At 45.1% G+C, this 24,626-nt stretch overlaps 1 protein-coding gene across 2 annotated transcripts in view; it reads left to right on the top strand.

The window, feature by feature from the left end:
• Window positions 1–1,728: 1,728 nt before the first annotated feature.
• LOC144467451 (uncharacterized) overlaps window positions 1,729–24,626 on the top strand; it is a 38,653-nt gene continuing 15,755 nt past the window's right edge. Inside the window, exons 1-2 of one of the 2 annotated variants that reach the window (XM_078176087.1) lie at window positions 1,729–1,938; window positions 10,410–10,552. In XM_078176087.1, coding sequence (XP_078032213.1) covers window positions 1,819–1,938; window positions 10,410–10,552 — 263 coding nt within the window. In that variant the 5' untranslated portion in view covers window positions 1,729–1,818. The remainder of the gene's footprint in view (window positions 1,939–10,409; window positions 10,553–24,626) is intronic. The other variant, XM_078176088.1, reaches the window with a different exon arrangement.

Raw genomic sequence — 24,626 nt, 5'->3', positions numbered from 1 at the left:
TGACATACATTTGTTTAAGTCATGCTAAACATGATGCTGTTTAAGGTAAACTATGGTATGTCATTTTATATGTTTTTACTTTTTATTATTTTCATGGCATTTTAAATTATTTTTATGGCATGCTATACTATGACACTATACTATTATAGTATGCCATAAAAATGTCATAGTATAGTGTGCCATAAAAATGTCATAGTAAAGTATGCCATCAAAAATGTCATATTATAGTAACTCCATAAAAATATCATGGTATAATATGCCATAAAAATCATTGAAAAATCTCTAAAAATGACTTTGTATAGTAAGCAATAAAAAATATCATATTATAGTAAGCAATAAAACATATAATAATATAGTATGCTAAACAAATCGTACATTATAGTGATGTATGCCATAAATCATGTTTTAGTGTAGTGTACCATTAAAAATAAATAATTACATAGTATAGTGTGTTGTAAAAGAAAATGTCATAGCATAATATGCGATAGAAATACCATGACATAATAATAGTAATATTACACTACATTAATGCCAAACTATGATTACAACACAAACACCTGACCAACTATGGCAGGGTCATCTAGTAGTTAGTGAGGTCCCATGACAGCTTTAAATGTCCAAGACATAACAAAAATAAGCACAACAAGCACATATTTTCATCACATTAGTCACATTACAAATATTTAAAAATGATGCATACTGTTACAAAAAAAAAGGAAATATGTTACACTGCCCCCAGGATTTTGGTTGGTACTTCTTGTTTGGTCGTATTTGTGAGCTTTCAGAAAATGTGCAGAAATGCAGGTGATATGAATGCAGAGTACAGACAGAAGGCAGAAGATTGTCTGTATTATGTATGTAACATTGAGCATAAATAAGCCCTTAGACAGGAAGCCATTTTTCAGGTTTAATATCTGAGACACAAGGAGCTTGTAACTTCACACACAATTGTCCACATATTGACCCATTTTCACACAATTTTTTATAGCATCCTAGCATTGAGTTCTGCCATTTCAGCATCTCAATATGGCAATATATTGCAACCTTGACTCATCATTCTTACCATATTTCCAATTCTGATTATGTTAGAGCCCTTGAACTTTGGCACAACGTAAATGGAATACTGTATTTTTAGTTTTCCCCCTTTTTGGAGGTTGCACCAAAGCAGGTGAAATTGATTCACAAGTTTAACTGACTTGGTGTTATACTGTGACCATTAGGTGTTCCCTTCATTTTTTTGAGCAGTGTATGTACTTTGGGGGACTGGCTGGGGCCCCACCAACTTTGCACTCTTTCCAATTTTACAGGCAAGTAATAGAAAATACATCTGCTTGTGCCTTTCAATCATTTGGACCTATTGTGCACCATCATGTCTGTTCCCCTACCAAATTGTAATGGCTCTCAGAGTTATGCATATGAAGATACTGAACCCTACAAATGTCTTCCTGTCTAAGACATCTTTTAAGGTGTGGAAGTGAGAACATTCCGAGGGGCAAACAAAAAAATGCAATTATCCAAATTCAGTGAAAATATTTTACAGAATTATATTTTTGGTGCTTAAAGTTTAAATCAAATCTACAGCATAAACAAAGCCTCCGTCTCATTTGACATAAAATGACCCTTCAGCATATCAGTAAATGATTAGTGTTGTTATGACGCCCACAGCAAGCCCTGAAATCTCCTTTGAACCTGCAGAGAGGAAAACTGGCAGTGAAATATCTCTTGCCCAACTCTGGTGAGGCTCAGTTGTCATGAGATCTGTTTTGTTTTGGGGGGGGGGGTTCCAGTTACATTCTGAAGCTGATCAGCTGTAGCATCATGAATCTGTGGATCAGCAGTCAACTCCTGGTAGTGGGGCTGTTTCTAAGCACCTCGGCTCTGACACCTGAAGAATGCCAACCCTTGGTCACACCTCTGTCTCTGGCCGACCCTTCCATAGTAAGCCCTCATCTGTATGTTTATTAGATATTAGAATTGAGGAACTGGAGCAGTATTCATCTTTTGGGGTGATTCTTCCTCAGTTTGTGCCTCTCATGGATTTGGATTAGCATTACATTCAAGTCAGAGCTAAGCATACATTAGTTTTAAAGATAGAAACAGGACCACGATGAACTGTGCAGTAAGAAGGTATTTTTACCCATTTCTCAAGATGTGACTCTGTTTCTACTACAGGTAGCCATCTTTGTTTGGATTAGTAAGTGCTAAAAACTTAACTTCATCCAGATGGTTATTATGAACATTTAAGAAATGCTATTAGAACAGCAGTAATTGTTGTTAAACATTACCATGTATCATTTAAACACAGGTTTGAGAGCTACAATATTCCCTCAGGATTTTTTGCAACATTATTGGAGTCCATGTTTTGAAACTAATTAAATAAAATTAAAGAAGAGAACTATAAAAAACATTTGCAGCTATTTTTGTAATCTTCAGTGCGATTATTATAGGAAGTGATTACCTGACTTATTTTTTTGGAGGTAGTAATTTAAAAAAAAAATCATTTTTCTTTCTCGTTTTGTCATTAGCCGCAATTTTTGTCATTTGTCATGTGGACCTGTAACGAAAAGTCCTTTATCCAGCTGCAGATAGGTGGTGAAAGGCCGAGGGTCAGCAGTTTATTTATCAGGATATCGGGAACGATAGTATTAAAGGCGGAGCTATAATCCACGAAGAGCATCCTGGCGTAGCTGCTCCTGTGTTCAAGTTGAGTCAAAGCTCAAAATAATTCTCCAAAGACATTAGCTAGGGCTAGCTAGCAAGTTCTGTTGGCTTCTTTTAGACAATGGAGGAAGATGATGCAAGTGATGCATTCAGAAATACTCATTCAGTGTCGGAGTGCACTCTGGCACAAACTAAATCATTCATAAATTTGGAGCGCTGTCTGAATGTACAGTTATGTTCAGTTATCCAGAGCACCGCATTCTTGGAGTGGCAGAGTGCACTCTGGGCACTCTGTCTGGGGAGACAGAGCAGTAGAGTGCTGAGTGGAGTGAATGTGTGATTAACTTAACCATTGGTTAATTCATGTAGAAATATAACACTCCATTTCTTTGACCAGCAGGGCTCTCATTTTAGTGTAGAGTGTCAGACTGAATTTACAAACGCACCATGTCCAGTCACTCACTCTCCAGGATCGTGGGTGTTACTAGAATAAGTAAACACTGAACAACGGGACCAGATTGACCGACCCACATGGATATGTACATATATATACAGTATCTCACATAAGTGAGTACACCCCTCCCATTTTTGCAAATATTTCATTATATCTTTTCATGGGACAACACTACAGAAATGACACTTTGATATAACTTAAAGTAGTCAGTGTACAGCTTGTATAGTAGTATAGATTTACCTTCCTCTGAAAATTACTCAAAACACAGCCATCAACATGTAAACAGCTGGCAACATAAGTGAGTACACCCCACAGTGAACATGTCCAAATTGTGCCTAAAGTGTCAATATTTTGTGTGCCAACCATTATTATCTAGCACTGCCTTAACCCTTTTGGGCATGGAATTCACCAGAGCTCACAGTTTGCTTCAGGAATCCTCTCCCACTCCTCCATGATGACATCATGGAGCAGATGGATGTGAAGACACCTTGCGCTACACCACCTTCAGCTTGAGGATGGCCCACAGGTGCACAGGTGAGTTTAGGGCTGGATACATACTTGGCCAGTCCATCACCTTCACCGTCAGCTTCCTCAGCAAGGCAGTTGTCATCTACTAGGTGTGTTTTGGGTCATTATCATGTTGGAAAACTGCATTGCAGCTCAGTTTCGAAGAGGGGCGATCATGCTCTGCTCTGAATTCATGTTTCCCTAAATGAACCGAGCTCCTCAGAGCCGGCAGCACTCATGCAGCCCCAAACCATGATGCTGCCACCACTATACTTGACTGTAGGCAAGGGACAGTTGTCTTGGTGCTCTTTCAGCATGTGTGGCACCTTGGTGAAGAGCACCAAGACAACTGTCCCTTGCCCCTGGCAGTCCGGAACCTCCGACACAACTTCCTCCAGAGTGAGAGAGTGCTCTCCCGGCAACTGGTTCTCTGAGTGACCCCCATGGGCGCCTCCTGTGCCAACGGTCTGGGAAGGTGCTGGTTGAGGTTGCTCCCCGCCCAGCTGATCAGAATGTCTCTCTCTTGGTCCAGGCGCCTGCAATGGTGAAGGCCCCTCTGCATGCCCCCCTGTCACAACGTGGGGAGCAGCTGCTGCTGCTACTTCTGGTGGCGGCAATGGCAGGACCCCTCCAGTAGACTCTGGCGTCGGTGTGGGCCCTTGTCTCACTCCCCCAGCATGTTTTCCCAATGGACTCCTCTGCCGATGATGGACCCAACTGCCATTCAGGGGTACCCCGGTGGAGCCTCTGGGAGAAAATCCCCTTCTGGGCCTGGCCAAAGTTTTTCCTACGCAGACCATCCCGGTCCCAACACAGGCGGAGGTGACTGAACGCCCTCTGTCCGCTCCAGGCAGTCCATCGCCACCTTCTCCATGTCCTCTCTTCCCCCCAAACACATTAATTATTGGCGACTCCATAACCAGGAACATCCGCTTCATTAATGCCATCACACAATGTCTCCCTGGTGCCACCGTCCCCGACGTCCTGGATAAACTCCTGTCCCTCCTGCCCTCACTCCCCAGCTCTGTTAAAAGAGTTGTGGTGCATGTGGGGACCAACGACACAACCCGCCAGGAGTCAGAGTGCACCAAAAACAATTTTAACCTCCTCTTCGATGTTTTAAAGGACTGTGGAAAGTCTGTTGCTGTTATTTACAGGAAGGTTTTTAAATGCACTCCCATTCCACAGAGCGATTTTACCCCATTTGAACATCTTGGTTTTATAGTACATTCTAAACATACAGTGCTAATTTTAATAATCTACAGACCGCCCAGGCCAAACAATGTTTTTATTCAAGAGTTTGCCGAGTTAGTATCTGGTTTTATAACAAAGTATGACAAAGTTCTCATTTTAGGTGATTTTAACATACATGTTTGTTGCCCTTCTCAAACTTTTATTACTGATTTTATGGCCACTTTGGAATCTTTTAACCTCACCCAGGCTGTACAGGAACCCACCCACTCAAAAGGTCACACCCTTGACCTAGTACTTCATCACTTTGTCAGCCCTGACAACCTGGCAACTAAGGATATCTGTGTGTCGGACCATAAAGCAGTTTTATTTAGTGTAATTTTATCCCAATCGTGGTTTAATCACAGTACACCCATCCGTCGCCGCGTTTTTAACTCTATGGGCCCTATTTAGATGGTCTAAAGCGGACGACGGATGGCGTGCGGCGCATGGGCGTGTCCCAGTCACTTGCTAGTTAGACAGCGCGTTTCAGACTGTGCGCCATGGCGGAGAGTCTAAAAGGGTTGGACTTACTCTGTGAATTAGTCATGGGTGTGTTTTGGGCGTATGATTCCATAAGCCAATCAGAGTGTCACCTCTCATTCCCTTTAAGAGAGGCGCAATTGGAGCGCACGGCAGAGAGCTAGTTAGATGGCGGACCTACCAACTGGAAAGAGTGAGCGTTTTACAGCTGAGGAGACGATAAATGTATCTCTATATCGACTGTCCCGTCACATCTGATGTCAGATCAAAGGGGATTGGCACCGTTTGGCACGTTTGGCACACGGAAACCCAACCCGATTTGATTAACACAGCTGCAATCTAATAAGTTCACATCCCTCTCAGCCAGTCACAAACAGCCACAGCATCAGATAGGGAGTATATATTCAGCATCTGTCATCTTAGAAAAGCCAAAAGAAAAGAAACAGAGTGAGACTGCGAGAGAGAAAGAGAGAGCGCGCGCGCACGAGAGAAACGCTGTCAACAAATTGTAAGTTATTCAATTTTATTTTAACCCAGAGGTTAGAGAGCCCAGCTCCCTCTCCAGCATCCTGAACCCCCCCGCCTGAAGGTGCAGGAAGGGCTGGTCCCGTGGCTGCACCCGGGCCCGTCTGGTCTGGCTGCGCGCGGGCTGCAGAGCTTCCCCCGGGTGCCCCCGGCTGTGCGGCGGGCTGTGCGGCAGGCTGTGCATCCTCCTCCTCCTCCTCCTCCTCCTGACATGATCTTCAGTTTTACGTTCTAAGAGCTTTTTTTTAAATATACATTTGTACGTGGCTCTAAGTTTACGTTTTTAGTTCACAGAAGCTGGTTATTGTTGTGTTTATGTCAAAATAAAGTTTATGAAACGTTTTCACATCTTTGATTTTGTGATTTACATGCCAAAATGACCACAATTCATTTGGGAAAGACAAGTTCATTTTACAGGCTATGCATCATCAGCCTGTGGAGGTCTGCTCGCAGTTCCGTATATTCGGACACTGCGAGCTTGGACCTCCCGGATTATGATGATCATTATTACTGCGATTAGATCATTCTGATTAATGACTGACCATTAAGACATGTTTCTGATAAATATTTTAATGTGCACAATAATAACCTTTCACATTGTAAACATATTTTTATTTGTTATCTTTTGCATATGTGTGGCTGCTCCGTGAGTGTCTGAGCAGAATACACGCGTGTTGTGCACCCGCCTAGAGACGCATATTACTAACTTGTTTAACAGCGAAATACTGCGCCGTTGACTTTAGACCAGGTTTTTATTGCTCACTGGCGCATTTGCTTTTCCCGTCATCTAACTAGCAACGCGCCATGACTGTGCCTGACCACTCCTCATTTTTAGACGAACACACCCAGAGAAGCGCAAGTTCATTTGCTAGTTAGACAAAGAGGGCGCAGGGCGTGAAAATGACAACTGTGCCGGCATCTAAATAGCAATGACACTTGCGACATGGATTATGCGCCGTCCGCCGTCACACTGTTCTGGACTCTGTTGCCCCCTACACAGTCAAAAAACTAAATCTTGCACCACAGCCTTGGTTGAATGATTCAATCCATGAATTAAAGAGAGACTGTAGGAGAAAGGAACGAAAATGGAAGAAGACAGGTTTACATGTATTTTATGAAATTTGGAAAGAATCAATGATGAAATTTCAAGAAAAAGTTAAAGAAGCAAGAGCATCATTTTTCTCTAATTTAATTTTAGCAAATCAATCCAACCCCAGAATTTTATTTAAAGTAGTAGACTCAGTCACCACCCCCTCCCCCTGACATTTTACTGATGCCTCTCATGAGATGTGCGAAGATTTTTTACATTTTTTTACCAACAAAATTAAGGTTTTAAGACAACAAATCACCACCCCAGACCGCGTTTTACATGCCAGTAGGGACATTTACAGTTATTTTAGTAATTTTGAACCAGTTTCACTGTCATTTTTATCCAAAATCTTAACCCACATGAAACCAGCTACCTGCAGTCTTGATGTCATTCCAACAAAATTTCTTAAAGAGGTTATTGACACAGTTGGACCCAGTATTTTATTGATTATTAACAGCTCATTAACAAAGGCATTTTTCCATCTTCTTTTAAACATGCTGTGGTCCAACCTCTTTTAAAGAAACCCAGCCTTGATCCTTCTGATTTTAACAATTTTAGGCCAATTTCTAAACTCCCGTTTTTATCAAAAATTTTAGAAAAAGTGGTTTCAACCCAGCTTTTAGCTTTTATGTGTCATAACAATCTCTTTGAGAGATTTCAATCAGGTTTTAGAGCCCTACACAGTACAGAAACTGCCCTCCTCAAAGTAACCAATAATCTTCTTTTAGCTGCCGACAGGGGAGAGAGCGCAATTTGAATCCTTTTAGACCTAAGTGCAGCCTTCGACACTGTTGATCATGCCATTTTAATTGACCGTCTGGAAACCTGGGTTGGCATCAAGGACACTGCACATAGCTGGTTTTATTCCTACCTTTTAGATAGAACTTTTGCAGTCACCATAGGTAATTACACATCCTCGAAAACTCAGATTACCTGTGGTGTACCGCAAGGTTCAATTTTAGGTCCAATTTTATTTTCTATTTATATGCTTCCGCTCGGTCAGATCATCCGCCGCTACAACGTGTCTTTCCATTGCTATGCGGATGACACACAGATATACCTCCCGCTGAGACCTGATGACCCAAGAAGCCTAGCTGCTGTGTTAGATTGTCTCAACGATATCAACTGTTGGATGGCCCAAAACTTTCTTCAACTCAGTAACTCCAAATCCAAAATCATACTGTTCACTCCGCCAACCTCCACCAGTCCCATTGAAAATAGCCTTGGTCCCCTGTCCATTAACGTCAAATCCGCAGCCAGCAACTTAGGAGTAATATTCAATCCAGACCGCAACTTCCAACCTCATATCAATAAAGTTGTCCAGTCCTGCTTCCATCAGTTAAGAACTATCTCCAAAATCAAACCCATGCTCCCACATTCTGACTTAGAAAAAATAACCCACGCATTCATCTTCTCCAGACTCGATTACTGTAACTCACTCCTCTCTGGCATAAACCATAAATCACTCTCCCGCCTCCAACTGGTCCAGAATGCAGCAGCTAGGCTTCTGACTGGTTTTAACAGATGGCATCACATCACCCCAATCCTGGCTTCCCTCCATTGGCTACCTGTGCGTTTTAGAATTGATTTTAAGATTTTACTGATCACTTTTAAAGCCCGTCTGGGTCTGGCCCGTCTGGGTCTGGCCCCAAGTTACATTTCTGCTATGTAACTTGGGGCCAGACCCAGACGGGCCTGGCCCCAAGTTACATTTCTGCTATGTAACTTGGGGCCAGGCCCGTCTGGGTCTGGCCCCAAGTTACATAGCAGAAATGTTGACCCCATATGAGCCAGTACGCAGCCTTAGATCCTCGGGCAGGGCCCTCCTGGCTGTTCCAAAGTCGAGACTTAAATCTAGAGGCGACCGCACTTTTTCCACCAGGGCCCCTCGACTTTTGAACGACCTGCCTGAGGAGATAAGGCTTGCAGAATCAGTAACATCTTTTAAATCTCTTCTTAAAACCCATTTTTATAGACTTGCCTTTATGTGATGTCGTCTTTTTATCTTTTTATTTATTCTTTTTGTTTATTCTTTTTATTTATTTTATTCTATTACTTTTAATTGTTTATTCTTTGTTATTCTATTGTCATTATGCAATGTTGTCTTTTTATCCTTCTATTCGTTTGTTTCTAGTATTTAGAAATAATAGTTTTATTGCCTTTATTGTTCTTATCTCTTTTAACATTCTGGGCTCTAGTTTCGCAGACCAGGCGAGGCGGTGGTGTGGGTGTGGCCAGGCGGATTTTGCAAGTTTGGCACACAGTGCGCCTGGCGCAGCTACTCCTCTTTCCCACCTCCGTCCCTCCTACCTGCGCAAGTCGGAAAGAGGGAGGAGAGAAGACGTGGAGTGGGTTTTACACACATCACACCAATCAAATGAGCCCCTCTCCTCGCCCTTAAATGTGCCGCGCGAAGGCGTAATGAGAGTTTACTCAATTCGCCATAGCAGAAGAGAGCAGCAGCGTCAGACGGCCAAACTTCTCCCAGGAGGAAACTGATGTTTTGGTCCAGGAGTTCCAAGCTCGCAGTGTCCGAATATACAGAACTGCGAGCAGACCTCCACAGGCTGATGATGCAAAGGTAGCCTGGGAGGAGGTCACCACAACTGTAAATCAATGTTGCGTTTCTCTCGTGCGCGCGCTCTCTCTCTTTCTCTCTCACAGTCTCACTCTGTTTCTTTTCTTTTGACTTTTCTAAGATGACAGATGCTGAATATATACTCCCTATCTGATGCTGTGGCTGTTTGTGGTTGGCTGAGAGGGATGTGAACTCATTAGTTTTGTTAATCAAATCAGGTTGGGTTTCCATTACGCATGCCATGCGTGCCACGCGTGCCAAACGTGCCAAACGGTGCCAATCCCCTTTGATCTTCATCAGATGTGACGGGACAGTCGATATAGAGATACATTTATGTGCTGATTGCAGATAGTTGCATTGAATAGTGTTTTTTGGGGGGTATTTATTGCATCGTTAATGTGCCTGATATTCTGGAAACCTGCCTGTGAGGTTTTGGTGACGTGTGCGCACTGTCCGCCGGTCAGCCAAACTTCGGCTTACACCGGCTGCGCTCCGCCTGCGTTGACAGTAGACCTGTTTCAGCTGGCGAGCTTTTAACTTGTCCACTAATCAGAAGATCAGCGGTTCAGTCCCCGGCTCCTCCAGCCTGCATGTAGAGGTATTCTTGGGCTAGATACTAAACTAAATTGCTCCCAATGGCTGTTCTTTCGTTGTGTGAGTGTGTTAAAAACTGAATGGCACGTGGCACCTTGTACAGCAGCCTCAGCCACCAGTGTGTGAATGTGTGTGTGAACGGGTGAATGTGACTTGTAGTGTAAAAAGCACTTTGAGTGGTCGGAAGACTAGAAAGGCGCTATACAAGTGCAGTCCACTTACTGAATTTCAGTGTGCAACTATTACTAAAAGATGTTTGTGTCAACTGACTTCATGTTTCTGTGCAGATGTACAGCAGGACGAACTTCATCGTGGGTTACACTGATAATGAAGTATTTAAAGGTATCCTGAAACTAACCGAGAGCTGCTGGTTAAACATCACCCCGTCATCAAATGTCACTGAAGCTTTCATGTCTCAGGAGAACAAGATGTGAGTTGATATTTAATGTACATTCAAAAACATTTGAGGAAGAATTCTCCTAAAACATATTTAACACAGTTATTATGTGTCTAAGATGATCACTTTTCCTTCTTAGGTTCATTTTCCTTTATTTTCCCTTTTTTCCTGCCCTTATAATGCTCCTGGTTCACTTATTTCCTAATCATGAAATCCAGTTGTCCTACATCATTGTGAGCATTTATATTTGTGCGGTGGTGTGTCCATGTCACTCTACAGTTACACCTCCAACACTCTAGTCGGCGTCGGAGGGTCTTGTGAAGTGCTATAAAGTTTAGTTGATTCAAAACACACATTAAACATGGCTTAATAGCGACAATTTCAAACACAAGTACACAAATCGGCTTCACTATAACTTGCTGCATTCACAGACAAGGCAAGTAAAAAGTAAAGTACAGGAGGAGTAAAAGTGCATATGATAAAGTTAGAAGGAAGAGGGAGACAGTAGTGATGGCGAAATTTGGATTGAAGAACATTGCACTAAGGAGGGCTCTGTGGCAACCCAAGGTGTAAGAACACACTTTTGGCTAGAAAGAACATACAAAGATGAGGAGGGTGCGGCGCAGTGGCAGGATGAGCAACTAATCCGACTAAAACTTTGGCAAATCACGAAATTTGTGAATTTGTGGCAAGTGCGGGAAGAATTTCCAAGCATGCCGTGGGAGACAATCCTGCTTAGATTGTGGGTTCCCTACTCATTAGACCCAATACTACAATTCTTGTGCACTCACTACAAGAGCAGACCAGTAGCTTCGCTTCCTCTGGACCAAGTAATACCATCAGCAGGTTTAGAAGAGGGGGTAGTGTTTGCCCTGCGGTTGCAGATCGCTGGTGAGCCCAGAAGGGTTGAGTGAGAAACAGGAAAATTTGGCTGCCTTACTAAAACCCCTCAAGAAGATGGGTCAGAAAATTTAGAATACAACCCGTGGAGAGAAAAGAAATATAAGACAGCTATCACAGTAGAAAAAATAATTGTGCTAATATGCACAAAAGAAACAGATGAACAGCTGGAGATCCCAAGGGCAGGTGAAGTTAAACAAGGCTTCATGGGGCAGATGAGGGAAAGATGGAAAAAGTGGACCTAACCCCCCTGGAGATAGTGATGCAGAAACACCCTGGTGGAAAAAATCAAATTCTACACTGTGTGGCTAAGGAAAGGAAAAAACCGCTGGCCTAAAAATAGTACCTTCGATCTGGCATGCTGTGATGAAGTAGAGACGTAATTAAGACAGGTTGAAGCTAAAGACACAAAAGCTAGCTATAAGAACAGAAATAAATGGAGAAGGAAGTGTTGGGGTGGTTTAGGCAAGTAGGGAGCAGGAAGCAAATGGTGCAGCTAGAAGGCAGAGAGCACCCAGAGGGGCCACAGATGAACAAAGACGTAGTACCCACAGCACCACCATTGCCAGCAACACCACCACCATACCCATATAGCACACCACCGTCAGGGACAGGACAGTACGTGTTGAAGGAAGAGGAAGCAGTAACAATGAAGGGCCAATTGAAAGGGAAGTTTACAATGATGCTGGCCAATGTGACCGAGACTGAACCTAAGTATAAGAACCATAGACTGGCCAAAACACGTGGAAAATTACTAACTCATTCACCGCAGGCCATGGATACAGACTCAGAGGAAGGTTGGATAATCTCCAGTAGGGCCTCAGAAGATGAAATAGCGGAGTCCAGCAGGGAACTGGATCCCATGTCACAACAGAGAGACTCATACAAACAGGAAGGAAGTCAATGTCGGCCACAGAGGAAGACACCAGTGGCAGAGAAGGGTGGCAAGGGTCACGGCCAGGACAGAGGGAGGTTGGAGAGAGATAAAAGACCATACCGTGAAGAGTGTGAATAGTTGCACCCCAAGGTAGGATGGTCTAAGACCCACAGATTCTGCAAGGGTGCAAGTACCCCGATAACAAGGGCACAAGATAAATCTGAGTTGTACAGGAGGGAATCAGAGGATGAGAAGGTCAGACTAGGAAAGTCATTGGACAGCCTGGAACGACAGATAGCAACACAGATTGACAATATGGCCGAAAGGGTGCGTCAAATGTCCCCCATTGATTCACTACCAACTGGAGATCTTGCGGCCACCATCGGCCAGCAACCCGTCGATAACAGCAGACACCCAAGGGCCTGGAACCCCAGAATATCATTGCTGGAAGCTATTGGAGCAGTGGGATGAGTCCACAAGACAGCATGACAAGAGAGTGGAACGAATGGCACAAGCCCTAGATCGATTAGAAAGACAATTGGATAGCTTGGATTTTCCCCAGGAAAAAGATGGCAGGTCCCCAGAAGGCACCTTAAGAGAACTTCAAGGTACCCTAGAGACGAGTAACAGTGAGCTAGATTGTCTATCCTCCGAACGCAGGAATGCAGGCGCAAACAAGAAAACTGCTGGAAGAGAGCGTGGAGAAAGAAAAGACAAGGGGCCCCAGAGTGATGGTGGTGACTGGTTGATGCTAAGAGGGGGAAAGAAAATCAGTCAGCCTACATTTTTTGATGATGAAAGTGATACAGAGGTAGAGCTTATGTGCTCCCTAGTGACAAAAGCTTCAGTTAGGACCCAATACGAACCGTGATAGGTCTGGCAGAGCATTTGCCGGTCCTTACAGATGGAGCTGATAAATGGATAATGGCATTGGAGGAGACCACGGGAGGTATACGCCTGGCGCTAGGAGACGTCAAGGCTTTACTCATGTATATGGTGGGGAAACAAACCACCCGCGAAATGTTTGTCAAGGCTGGACTGGGCTCAGCAGTGACGGGCAACATTTATGATGATGAAGAGTTTGGAAGGTATCGTAGTAAGGTTTGGCAGCAGCTAAGGAAACAATACACAGAAAAGAGAGACCCTTCCAGACTGAAAGGAGAGACATTGAGAGACGATGAATGTTCTTCCAGGTTCCTGCACAACTTCCAACAAAGATGGAAGGAGGAGACTGGAGAGGCATGGAATGCCAATAAAACAACTCAGAGCCTATTCAAAATGATGGTTAAAAAGGCTATGCCTGAGGAAGTGCGGCGGGGGGCTGATGAAGATGGATTGGCCAATGTTCTCAGAACATATTGCTCACCACGTGGGCCACTACAGAAGACTGAAGAAAAAAAAAAACAGGAAGAAGAAAGTAAGCAGCTGGCCAACAAACTGACACAGCTGCAACTGGGAGAACTGGCCAAGCAAGTGAAGAAAGAGAAAAATTCAAGCTCCTGTTGTGGTGGCCAATCAGACAGCTCCCCAGACCGTTCAGCCACAAACTACGCCCCACACTGTAGAACAGACGACCCCCTCAGGTCTGGACTCAACAGAACCTGTCAGCACCATCACTACACATCATAATTGTTACCACCCGCGCCAAACGCCAGGTAACAACAACCAGCGACCCATAAGGGGACGGGGTCGAGGTATGCCTAGAGGAGGCACAGCAAACCGTGGAGGACGGAGAGGGGGTCCAGCCTTTCAACCAATTTTTCAACCATCCCAGCAACAATCTTACCAACAAACTGCAGCCTACCAGTCACCGGTCCCACAAGACATGAATGCAAACAACCAAGGAACAAATCCAGCTGTATCGGACAACGTGTGCTGGGGGTGCGGGCAACCAGGACACAGACGAAGGAACTGCTCTGTTAATCTGTGGCTGGGTCCGGCAGAGAACTGGCCCAGCACGGAGCAGAGGTGCCCGTGGTAGGGTTGCCCAGAGGAGCCAGAGGGGGAAAGTACGTTCACATTTTTAAGGATAAACAAATTGTCTGAATCTCGGTCAAAGCAGGCGATAAGACAAGACAGATTGGTAGATGGAAACACACCTACACATGATAGTAGCATCTGAACATGAACATCTACTATACCAAGTTCCACAACAGTTGTGCACAGCTCACAAGACAGATGTCGGGCTAATCAAATCAGCTCAACCTGTTCACATCACATTGAAACCGCATATTCATTTACCTTATCAAAGAAAATATCCCCTCAAGCAGCATGCCGTTGAAGGTATCAGGCCAACGATCGATGGATTGGTAAAAGCGGGAGTGTTGGTTAAAACCAGGAGCCCATGCAACACACCTATCTTTCCCATCAGGAAGGCCAATTCAAAAGATTATTGCTTAGTACATGACTTAAGAGCAGTTAATGCCATAGTGGATGCAGAGACACCACATGTCCCAGATCCACATACTTTGCTCTCAAACATACCACCTGGTACTCAGTGGTACACAGTCATTGATTTGTGTTCTGCTTTTTTCAGTGGGCCCCTACATCCGGATTCTCGATACCTGTTTGCATTCACTTATGAAGGCCAACAGTACACATTTACTCGCTTGCCCCAGGGCTTCTCCGACAGTCCATCAATCTTCAACCAAGTGCTGACGCAGGACTTGTCACATCTTGCTGTGCCAAGTACGGTGTTGCAATATGCAGATGATTTACTCATTTGTAGTTCCACAAAAGAACAATGTCAAAAAGACTCTGTTGCGGTACTCACAGCTCTGGCAGAAGGAGGGCATAAAGTCAGTAAAGATAAGTTGCATTCTGCAAGCAATCAGTGAAGTACTTAGGTAGAAGGCTGTGCGGTGACAAAAGATGTATTGCACCGTCTCAGCTAGAAGCAGTGATCAAAGCCCCACAGCCACAAACAGTGGGCCAGATGTTGTCTTTTCTGGGCATGACGGTACAGCAGACCGTGGATTTGTGACTGTGCCATTAAAACTGCCCCACTTAGGGCCTTAATAAGAGCAGCAGGTCAAACTAACAATGTAGCACAATTAGCTTGGACAGAGGAAGCGGAAGGCACATTTCGGGCATTGAAAGCAGACATGCAGTCTGCCCCAGCTTTGGGGACCCCAAACTATTCTAAACCCTTTCACCTTTATGTTGCTGAAAAGTTCGGGTACGCCTGTGCTTACGGGCAAACAGCCATCAGCATACTATAGCACCAAACTGGATAGAGGACATATCCAGACATATGTCATATATAGACATAGAGGCAGGACTGCCCCCTTGCTATCAAGGATTGGCAGCTGCCGTTTTTGCCTTTCAAAAAGCATCATCATTGATGATGGGGCATCCTGTAACCTTGTATACATTTCACCAACTGCATGCCTTATTAACAAGTCTGAGAATCGTTTTAACGCAAGCCAGATGCACTGGCTATGAGGTCATACTGTCGGCTCCTGAACTTAACATCCAGCGTCGTATCATTATCAACCCGGCTACAAAAATGATGCTACCAACAGAAGGTACACCACGATTGTCTTAAGGATATGAAGAAATTTATGCAGGCTCGAGAAGACTTGCATAATCAGCCAATTCCAGTCGACCTCACATTGTTTGTTGACTGTTCTTGTTTTCGAGATGCTATAGGTAGCCATGCAGGCTATGGCATCGTCCAGCTCAACAACAACGACAAAACCGTTAGAGATAGCAAGGGGGCCCCATGAGAGCCAGAGAGTCAAACTGAGACAAAAGGAAGGGTTAAAACAGGGATGATTGCTACGATGCTACTAACACTATTGCTTCTCATGGCAGGATTAAGTCAAATTGAGGGAGTAGAGTGGACAGAGTTGAGTCAGGACCAGATAAAGAGCTGTCTACTAACACTAGGGACTATGGCAGCGAAGCAGGGAAAACTTCCCACTAAAGATGTAGTGCAGTTAACCTACTATAAGTCACAGGCCTATGACAATATACTAGTGCAGGGCCCAGAAAACATTAGATTGCATGGCTCGTCCTTATGATCACAATGTGGTGGTGAGGGTATGGTGTCAGCAGAGGCCGGTGTGGTAAAAAAGGCTGCATTGACACAGGTACAGGGCACATGGTGCCCCTAGAAATAGCCCAGCAATGGCTCAAACTGGATCCAGAACATGGTAGACAGCAAAGAAGTGTACCAGCACAGGGAACAGAGTTAGTAAGGACTACCACCTGGAGGTCCAACATGTTTCACCAGTGGTTAGAGTACTCTGCCAAACAGGTAACTAACAGTTCATGCATAGCCTGTCACAAGAGGAAGAGACTACCTAGAGTCAGGCCCCTCCCAGGAATAGAGGATTGTGAACCTGCTTTGCACACAGTGTGTCATGTGGATGGCTGCAGAGAAAACAAGGTATGCTAATAATAGTGAAATTTGTCCATTAAGCCTGAAGGGTACCCCTGATCAAGTCAAAAGTGAGTTTCAAGTCCAGCTGCTACTTCTTATGCTATGGGGCGAAACCATACCACTGCTAAGAACCATTAGCAGACATGTTTTGGATGTGTGAAGAAGACCGCCAGGTAAAAGCTGGCAGAGCACTTGTGACATGATCACACTGGAAAAAGGATGATAATGTGTATCACATGGGACCAGATACCAAAAGGTGTTCTTAGTGAACATCAGACCATAGGAGATGATTGGTTAATGTCTGGTACAGCATTGGGTTCCATACCATTTGCGGGAACCATAATTAACGCCCAGTACATAGCTCACAACAGCCTTTGGGTGAATTATTTATGGTACAATCAACAGAGATTTGTAAATTGTATTAAATTGTATTAAAATTAAATATAGATGCCTTAGAGGGTGTAAGCGAACACCTGCATGCCACGTCACTGATGACTGTGCAAAATAGGCTTGTCATTGACACAATGCTAGCTAAGGACCAGGGTGTCTGCGATGTAACTGGGGAAGTCTCTCTGTCTCTCTCTCTGTCTCATTGTGTCATGCGGATTACTGTTAATTTATTATGTTGATCTGTTCTGTACATCTATTGCACGTCTGTCCGTCCTGGAAGAGGGATACCTCCTCAGTTGCTCTTCCTGAGGTTTCTACCGTTTTTTTTCCCCGTTAAAGGGGTTTTTTTGGGGGAGTTTTTCCTTATCCGCTGCGAGGGTCATAAGGACAGAGGGATGTTGTATGCTGTAAAGCCCTGTGAGGCAAATTGTGATTTGTGATATTGGGCTTTATAAATAAAATTGATTGATTGATTGATTGATTGATTGAAGTGTGCTGTACCACCATCCCCATGAACATGGGTGAGGATGGCAACATAACCAAGACCTTAGAAAGTATACGTATGTTAAGAGACCAACATGTACAACATTCTAATTGGAACACCAAAACCACGTCCTTGCTGGATTGGCCACAGAGTCTATCTCTGAGAAAGAGTTTGCAAACACTGGGAATGCTGCTTGGGTTGGTTGTGCTGACATTCCTAGTAATTACTTGCTGTATCCTTCCCCTAGTACAACTTATGATTAAAGGGATAGTGCACCCAAAAATGAAAATTCAGCCATTATCTACTCACCCTCATGCCGAGGGAGGCTCTGGTGAAGTTTTAGAGTCCTCACATCACTTACAGAGATCGGCGGGGGGAGCGGCTAGCACACCTAATGGCTGATGGCGCCCCAGACTGAAACGTCAAAAAAACACATAATTGAAACAACAGAATATCTCCATACCATTCCTGCGTAGTGATCCAAGTGTCCTGCAGCCCCAACATAAAAAGTTGTTTGGAAAAACGTCATTTGAACTCATTTGTCATTTGTAGCCTGTGGCTCTGACTGTTTCTCTGTGCTCCGTGCTCACGTGTGCACCAGAGACCAGCGAAAGCATGAGCTTTGCTTACCGTGTTTACATCACGTGACACGTGCACTGCAGGGAGAGACAACAGTAACCACAAATCCGAGACCAATGCCATTGTCTACCTGAACTACGGTAGAAATGAATGACTCCTCTGAAAGCCTGCCATCTGGTCCTGCGGGCCTCTGCCTTTTCTTCCAGTTGATCTTGGGGAAGTAAAAAAATGTCTCCAGAACACCACGGGTCAGTAGTGCTGGAAACTCAGGGTGATTGGTGATGCACGGTCCCTGAAGAGCAGCAGTCTCGTCAGTACTGATGTCCAGATTCTCAAGTGCAGGCATCGCCAATTCCCAGTCTGAGCAGCAAAGACTTTCCTCATCTGTTGGCATTGCTTTGCATTTGAAACAACTACACCACCAGGTTTCCAGTGCTCGACTCCGGTATTCTGCGGCTGGCTGAGGGTTAGGCTCATGAGCTGCGGCGGCTGCTTCATCCAGTAGCCTGAGTTCCACGTCCGTATACTCGGGCTCAAACAAATACGGCTCAACAAAGAAATGCTGTTCCTCCTCAATTTCAAAGTCTTCAGACATATTGGGCTGTCCTTTGCTAAAAGACCGTAGTGCAAATTATCTTTTAGCTACTGTGGTAACTGTTGTCTCCCCCTGCGGTGCACGTGTCACGTGATGTAAACATGGGTAAGCAAAGCTCATGCTTTCGCTGGTCTCGCGCAAGCTCGCACAAGGGAGCGCAGAGCACGGAGAAGCAGTCAGAGCTGCAGGCTACAGTGAAGCTAAAAACAGAGTTCAAATAATGTTTTCCAAACAACTTTTTATTTCGGGGCTGCAGGACACTTGGATCACTATGGAGGAGCAGTATGGAGATATTCTGTTGTTTCAATTATGTGTTTTTTGGACGTTTTAGTCTGGGGCAAGTGATGTGAGGACTCTAAAACCTCACCAGAGCCTCCCTCGGCATGAGGGTGAGTAGATAATGGCTGAAATTTCATTTTTGGGTGCACTTTCCCTTTAAGAGAGCCCTGAGGACAGCAACAGGACAATTTGCTGTGTTAGTAGATCAACAGGCAAAGTCTGTCGCAGCAATGGAGCTGCGAGAGCAAAAGGTCCCCCCAACAGTTACGAGTTAATGAATAACATATATGAGTCAATGAACGAAGCCGGAGGAGGAGAATACAAGATTGTATAAGGGGAAGTGGATAGGATAGGCATGAACCACCATGTGCCAGTGAATAAAGGAAACCCTTGTTGTCACTAGACCAAGTTAACAACTAACCAGCGTGTAAGCTTTGTTTGAGTAATTGAATTAAAAGTGTATTTTGTAACATCTAGATAAGTGCAGAATATGGCCAACAACTGGGGGGGCCATCACCCATACCACCTGACCCAGGGGCTGCCCTACCAACAAGGACGCCTGACTGTACAGTATCATCCGGTCTACACTGAATAACAGCCTGTGCCAACTAGTAGACCCCCGTATTAGTGCTGCATGTTTTTTTTTTTTTTGTTTTCTTTTTCTTTTCCTACTTGTCTGCATTGGTCTTCATAGCTTAGCACCACTAAAGGGTGTAAGCTTCTTGTGAAGATTGATGTACTGTTAATCTTGCAGTCAAGTATTTTATACCCATAATGCGTGGTTGTGACCGTCACCCACCCTCCCTGGAGACTAGCCTAACAGCCTTTATTGGAAAAACTTCCTAATATGAGTCAGAGAGGGCCGTGATACACCAAAGTGTGTCAAGGGGAAAGTAAGGAAACAAGCAAGGGGGAGGGGGCAGGTGCTTAAGTCCTGAGTTATATAGTGACAGTGCATGCGGAGAAGGAGGAGGAAAAACAAACAAACAAATAAACAAACAAAAAAAAAAAACAGGGGAGAAACAGGCAGTGTAGCTGATGTATTGTGGCCTTGAGGTGGGTGTGCTCCATGCAGATTATCAAAAATAAACATATACATGTCTACTATACTGTACTGAAAAACAAAAACAAAAGAGAAGTCTATACTGAACACCAAAAATGTGAGAGTCTTGGTGGAGGGGGAAAGCCCGATTGCAGAGAAGAGTTGCCAGCGCGGTGTGGTAGGTTTGAGAAGCAAGTGGGCCCTTTTGGAGTGATCCCATCAGTTCTTTGCGATGCGTCACGGAGCTGAAGTATCGAACATGCATGCGTGTATTTGAACCCTCCCAATGTGTTTATGAAAACCATCACCAGGGTCCAGGGCCAGCCCTGCGGGGGAAGGGGGGCGGTATGGCACCCCAAGACCGCAGGAGCGGCCAGACCCCAGGACCAGGGAGCCGCAGAGGCCGCAGGACACCACGCAGGCCCAAGGACCCAGGGTGGCAATGGCCGGCACCCCCAGAGAGCCAGAGACACACCCCAGACAGGCGGGGCAGGAGGGCCCGCCCACCCACCGCCCGACGCGGACCCTACACCGTGAATGTGAATGTGAGTGCCCATAAGTGTGATGTGGTGCATTAAAATTGAGGGACATAGGAGACAGGTGGGGGCAAGGCTGATGGCTACAGCACACTGCTGTCCTGCAGCCCGTGCAGCCATAGGCAGTGCTGCATGATTAATCTAATCGTAATCGCAATTGATGTCAGGCTGTGTGATTACATAACCGCATAAAAGGCTGCGATTGCAACATCTATTAAACGGCGATACTTTGGATTCAGGTATAGCGACATTGAACAGAAAGACGTGCTGTGTAAAAGTTTAAAAGTTAAAGTCGCTACATCCCATGGCAACACGACCAATCTATATCAACACTTGAGACAGCACAGAGAAAAGTACGAAGGATGCATGCGAGAAAGCCAAGCCGTGTAACGTTAGAGACAAAGGAACAACTGAAAGCTGCCAGAGCCTCATAAAACAACATCCAAGCACAGTTACGTGAACATTTGTAAGTGTCACGAGGAAATCACAGACTCCATAACAAACTATATAATAGCAAATTAAAAACTGAGCAAAATTTTGCTCAGGTTCGGCCCACTTGACATGCTGCTGTGTTGTGCTGTGGCCTGATCACGTGCTGGAATTTGTCATTTACATGACAATGCCTGAAGACAACACAGGCTTTGCTCCGCTGTGTGTCCAGTGTCATGCTGCGCTTGCTGTGCGAGAGCTGTGTTTGACTGTGCCCAGTCTGTGGATGGTCATTGTCACACTGTCCACAACAATAACTATGTCAGGTCAGGTCAGTGCCCCCCTAATATAATGTAGGGGAAACACTGAATCAAGCAAGAAGACTAATGATACCATTTATGTATTATATTGTAATCACAATCGCAAATCACGATATTATCCACTCGAATCGCAATCGCAAATTTTTTAATAAATCATGCAGCACTACCCCATATGGACCTCTAGGCGGCACCCGATTTGAAACCCACTGGTATCACTATGCCCCAACGCCCCCACCAGCGCAGCCGCTACTGATCCAGCCTCCGGACCGGATCAACTTCAACCCCACCAGGAATCAGCAATGCCAGAGCAACAGGGAAACCAGCCTATGATCGGAGCCTCAAACCCAGGAATGATTACACCAGGGTGGAGACTAGCAACGTTCGATACAGCACCAGGACAAGGAGCCCTCGACCCAACTCCTAACACCCTCACCTCATGTGGGCCAAGAAGGAAACCACCAGTGGATGCGCCCAGACAGCACAGCACCGACCTCATCTCAGAACATGGTGCAGGCCACATCCCAGACAGGGCCAGCCTCCTCACAACCAGAGTTGCCGCAAGTTGATCCCTCAGACACCAGGGACTTCAAGTGGAATTGGCTGCTGCTTAATCCATCCCCTGAAAGGGCTTCATCCTCTGAGGGAGATTCTGAAGCGATTATGGAAGAACAAGCATCTTGGTCCCCAACTAGTCCGCCAGCTGATGAGCCCTTACCCACACCCGGTCCACCTATTGTTGAACCAGAAAAGAAGCCATTGCCTTCCACAGTGAGAGCACGTCTACAGCGAGAATTTAACATAGAGCCTGAAGCGGTGGAAAACTTCTTCTGCTTCCTGCCAATTGAAAAACCGACCACAAGGGAGGAGCAGAAGGCTGTGGACAACCTGACAGATCGGCTCTATCGTGTCCCTCCGGCTCCCTACTGCCGACTGGTGCGTAGTGTAGGGATTTGCTAAAGGCAAGTTGGTTATTGATTATTAATTACTAATTGTAATTAATTAAGAAATTAATTTATTAATGTGTATTAATAATTCTGGGACACTACCCTGGATACAGGGATCAATGACCAACTGGTATTTAAACCAAAAAAGGGAAAAATCCTCATCTCAGTTTGCTAATATAGGTGAATCTTAACAACCAAACAGTTTAGAAGGCGTGAACCCGAGCACTGACCATCACAACCAGCTACTGATACAAAAACAATGCACTACATTACCAAAGACCTAAAATGGCGGACAGGGAACACGTCACGCCAGGTACTGATAAGAGTAAGGCGGGAAATTTAAGAGAAGGAGTACTGAGGCGGGATACTAGAGCAAGACAACGGGTCTTAAAGTATGCTCAAGATGGCGTCCAACGGGATCAAACACACTGTATGCTCTAACAAAATAGCTGTGCCAACATGTGTAGGTGTGTAGACTGTGGTAATGGCGAACTGCTCTTAAGGAGTTGCTCACAGGGCAATGTTTGATTTTACCACAGGTATAAGGTGTACGTGTGTGCTTGCAAGTGTGCATGTAGGTTAGTTAAAAGAGAGAAAGAGAGAGAGGGAGAGAAGAGGCGAGCAGGCGCTCGTAATCAGCGTGAGGTAACAGCGGCCGTGGAGGAACACAACGGTCACTTTCCTATCCCTCAGAGGCCGGTAGGCTAACTGGGTCAGCCTACCATCCACTGGTCTTTGTTACAGATAGGAATGCGGTGTATTGTGAGTACGCGGCTGGCACAACCAACTGCGGGTTATCCACCAAATGGCACAATCAATTTGCTCTGGCGAGCGCAACAACAAACAGCAATCAATGATCAGATTATCAAAGAAAGGGACATGGCGGTCCTCAAAGTTCACAGTCACAGTTAAAAGTCACGACGACGTGTGTCCCGTCTGTTGCTCCGGGATGAGTGCGCAGCGGGATGAAAGATGCTGTCCCCGGTGTGGCAGAAGAGGGATCAGCTGAATCGACTCGGTTGAAGAAGCGGGGCCTCGGTGGCTCCGTCTTCCTCGGGAGAAAAGGGGGTTTCTCCAAACTCTGCAGATGTTGAGGAATGGCGGGGTTGCACGGCATTCCTCCGGTTCTCCGTGGAGTGTTAAAAACAAAAAGAAAAAGGTGTCTTTCCTCATCCAGCGAGTCAAGAAACAAAAGGGCGGCCTAGGTCGGTTGAATTCAAATGTTTGAGGTGCTCCCTAGCAGTAACTTGTGCACAGAAAGCTTTGGCTTCCTTCCAACAACTCGTCACTCGGGGATTGCGAAGGGCGTAAGCGCGCACCGGCAATTAAAGTCTCAGTGACGTCAGAGGGGGTTCCGTCTGACTCCACCTGAACCTGGCAGCAGTCGCCCAATAGGGAGCAAGAGTTTGAATTTCAAAAGTGATTTACACTTTGATAGTTAGCGGACCGATGGAAGCTTGGCGCGTTTCCTTTGTTCTTAGACTGGCTGGTTTTGTTAAGGCCTCTCAATTGTTTAAAACATGTGGCTGAGGTCCCAACATCCCCTCTTTGGTCTGAAGGGTGGGGTGCTGAGCACAACCTTTGGAGCAACCTAAGGGCCAAACAGTCCATGAGTCCATAAATGCATGAGAGGTGGAGGAGAAGTGTTCTTTCGGGAACACGGGTAGAGTAATCCACCTGTCTCTGGCAAAGGAAAGTCCATAGTTGTCCAGACAGTTTATAACAGTTCATGTTCAGAGGCTTGTCTGGGCAGGACATAGAGGCTAGTCTGGGCAGGACGTAGAGGCTAGTCTGGGCAGGACAAGATTTCTGAGCCATGGTTACATCACAGATAACAACGAAAAGGGTACACTGTTCTTATTAAAAACCACCAATACTTCCAAATAATCATCGGAAGTAGACAAGAAGAAGAAGACAGAAGCAAGAGAGAGGAGAAAGAAATGGTGGTTAGAACAAGGTTAGTAGGCTCTCCCTTCTCCTCTTGGAGGATTAGGATTAACCATGTGTACAGCTGCAGGCTGGTGTGTAAGACGTGGTGAGACCAGGAGGAGGGAATCCAGTCTGGCTTGCAGTTTCTGGATGTATTTGTACATGGCGTGTAAAATTATTGTCATGATGATCCAACCACTAAGCAGGAGCCCCAGGGCAGCCATGCTAACTGGATTGTCTACGTAAGCTGACTTTGCTACATGAGCAGAAAATGTGGTGGTAAGCCCAATCGGTTTTAGACTGAACTTAACCAATTTAGTACTTCAGTTAGGAGTTTGTTTTGAATGGTGTCATGAATTGTGAGATTTTGACCAACAAAGGCGTCCATAATCTCAATCTTCACATCATGCCTGTCT

Source organism: Epinephelus lanceolatus, chromosome 16 (genome assembly GCF_041903045.1).
Source record: "Epinephelus lanceolatus isolate andai-2023 chromosome 16, ASM4190304v1, whole genome shotgun sequence".
NCBI classification, from domain to species: Eukaryota; Metazoa; Chordata; class Actinopteri; order Perciformes; family Serranidae; genus Epinephelus; species Epinephelus lanceolatus.
The sequence above is the reverse complement of the archived record's forward strand: the minus strand, read 5'-3'. Positions and strand labels throughout refer to the sequence as shown.